This window comes from Temnothorax curvispinosus, unplaced genomic scaffold (assembly GCF_003070985.1).
Source record: "Temnothorax curvispinosus isolate PA1 unplaced genomic scaffold, ASM307098v1 QBEX01004978.1, whole genome shotgun sequence".
Lineage (NCBI taxonomy): Eukaryota > Metazoa > Arthropoda > Insecta > Hymenoptera > Formicidae > Temnothorax > Temnothorax curvispinosus.
Window position 1 is genome coordinate 1 of NW_020214758.1, and position 2,136 is coordinate 2,136.

At 30.8% G+C, this 2,136-nt stretch overlaps 1 protein-coding gene across 1 annotated transcript; it reads right to left on the reverse strand.

Moving 5' to 3' along the window:
- Window positions 1–241: 241 nt before the first annotated feature.
- LOC112454309 lies at window positions 242–1,070 on the reverse strand (the record flags this gene model as incomplete). Its single annotated transcript, XM_025015607.1, has 2 exons — window positions 841–1,070; window positions 242–596 (listed from the first exon to the last, which is right to left on the reverse strand). Coding segments are annotated over exons 1-2 (543 nt in total), but the record flags the coding sequence as incomplete, so codon positions are not given.
- Between the last annotated feature and the right edge of the window lie 1,066 nt (window positions 1,071–2,136).

Sequence of the window (2,136 nt, forward strand, 5' to 3'; positions counted from 1 at the left end):
TATTTAATTAATATTACATGACTGTAAAATATACTCTTAACACTAACAATAAATTTTAAAATTTCTAAGGCAGAAATGTAGCATGTATTTATGTGTGTTGTGTCACATGTAACAAAAGTCTACAATTTAATTAATGTAAAACTTCTATGCAATAGCGTTTATTAGTTTGTGTAAATCTTTTTTTTATGTATATGTATATAAATAAAACTGAAAAAAATAACAAATATGCAATATAAGTTACCAAAATAAAGATCAATCCATTCAGAATACTAATCATGCCACTATGTAACATCACTTGTAAAGTTATTGCTATAACGAGAAATTCAAACATCGGCGATTGTTCAGTTTCAAAAGGCAATTGTATCTTTATAGGAAGCTGCCGTACAGTATCATTGTAATGCTCAGTTACAAATATAAAACGAATTATGTAGTCGCCAGAAACGTAAAATGTTGCCACGATCATTGTAAAGCTCAAGAGACTGTTAGAAAAGAAATGCGACACATTTGCTTTGATCGTCATTATATGCAAATGTTGAGCGTCATTGATGCACTCGCGCCAATCATCACCAATATCCGTTAAAATTTTATGAAGGACTCTGTAATACGTTACTTCTATATGTTATTTTCAATTTTTATAAATATTAATAATATTTTTTTTTTTTTCAAATCAATTAATGTTTTACATTCTAACATTTAAAGTAATATGATAATATTAAAGCACTTTCAGTCAAGAAAAATCAGACTGAAAATGTATGTTAAAAAACTGAAGGACAATCTTATTTCTCGAACACGGCAATTTAGTATAATTGAAATATTACGTCGTATATTACATTATCTTACCTACGACGTATAAACAGATTAGTCAATTTAAGAAATGTCAAACTGTAATATAAAGTCACAATCAAACAGTCAACAAGATTTGATAACTCGCTGATCTTCAGGTGATCAAATACATATAAATATTGGAAGTACTGTGTAACCAGTATACTCAACATAAAACTCAGCCAATAAATGTTGGAATATGGCATACCCGGCCAAAAGCCAAAAAATCGAAGAAAAGTTATCACGGCTAAACTAATGGTACTTGTGACTGTCATTTGCCTTTGATTTTGGAAAATTTATGAAAATAATAATTAGTTTCAGCACATGTGGTCGGTACTCAAGTTGAAAGGGAAATGAGAGCGCACTGTCCGTTCCTCCAAGTGTATCCCCACAAGGTGCGTCCCTACTCAGGTGAACACGGATCAATCGCTATTATATGTCGCGTGGTACAACGATATTAAAGTTGAGACCGAACTTATTATTTAAAAATCCTATAATTCCATGAACAGTCTCGCAACGTATTCTTTGACCAAGAAATAACAACGATAATATACAGCCAACGTAACAGGAAAAGCAGCTTGCTGCGTATCAGCTTTTTTTCAAACTTTTCTTCTTGCTTTTGTCTCAACGCAATTACATCGACAAAAAACATATCTACCGCGTATCGATTATAAAAATCATGAAATGCTCGACAGAACGATAGTGATGACATAAAATATTCTAAGCAAATGGAACCAAATTATGTTTGTCATGCAGTTCACCGTGCAGTTCAACTTTCTAGTCTTTAAAGAGATAATGCGAGGGTAGAACTCACTGAATAGGGGATATAATAATGAATAAATGTCTTTAATGATTCCGGGAATGTAAAAAACTCGTTTAAGAAAAAAATTTTATAAGTAAAGGTTTTTAATTGAAGATGTTATTATAAGCATTTTACAGTTTCAAGTATATTTTTATGTCTATACACAACAAAATATACCTATACAAATTGAATGCGCGATTCTCTAATATGGGGTTAATGCTCGAAAGTATCCGAGCATTATCTATTTTCTATTTCTACGCTTTCGTCGCCTATAAAAACCGTTCCTTATGAAGAATTGGGCCAGCATGACAATTGCACCATATTGTGTTAATTTCGTTAAAAATCTTGGGTAAAATATAATCAAAAGTTTTATCATCATTCATATATATTCAACAAATTTTTGTGAATACTTCCACAAGAGTTATTGTATAGATGATGAATTGACGTTTTTTACACAGACACTTTCCAACGTATACCATTTTGCAGTATTTGAAGATAATAATTATTTTTCT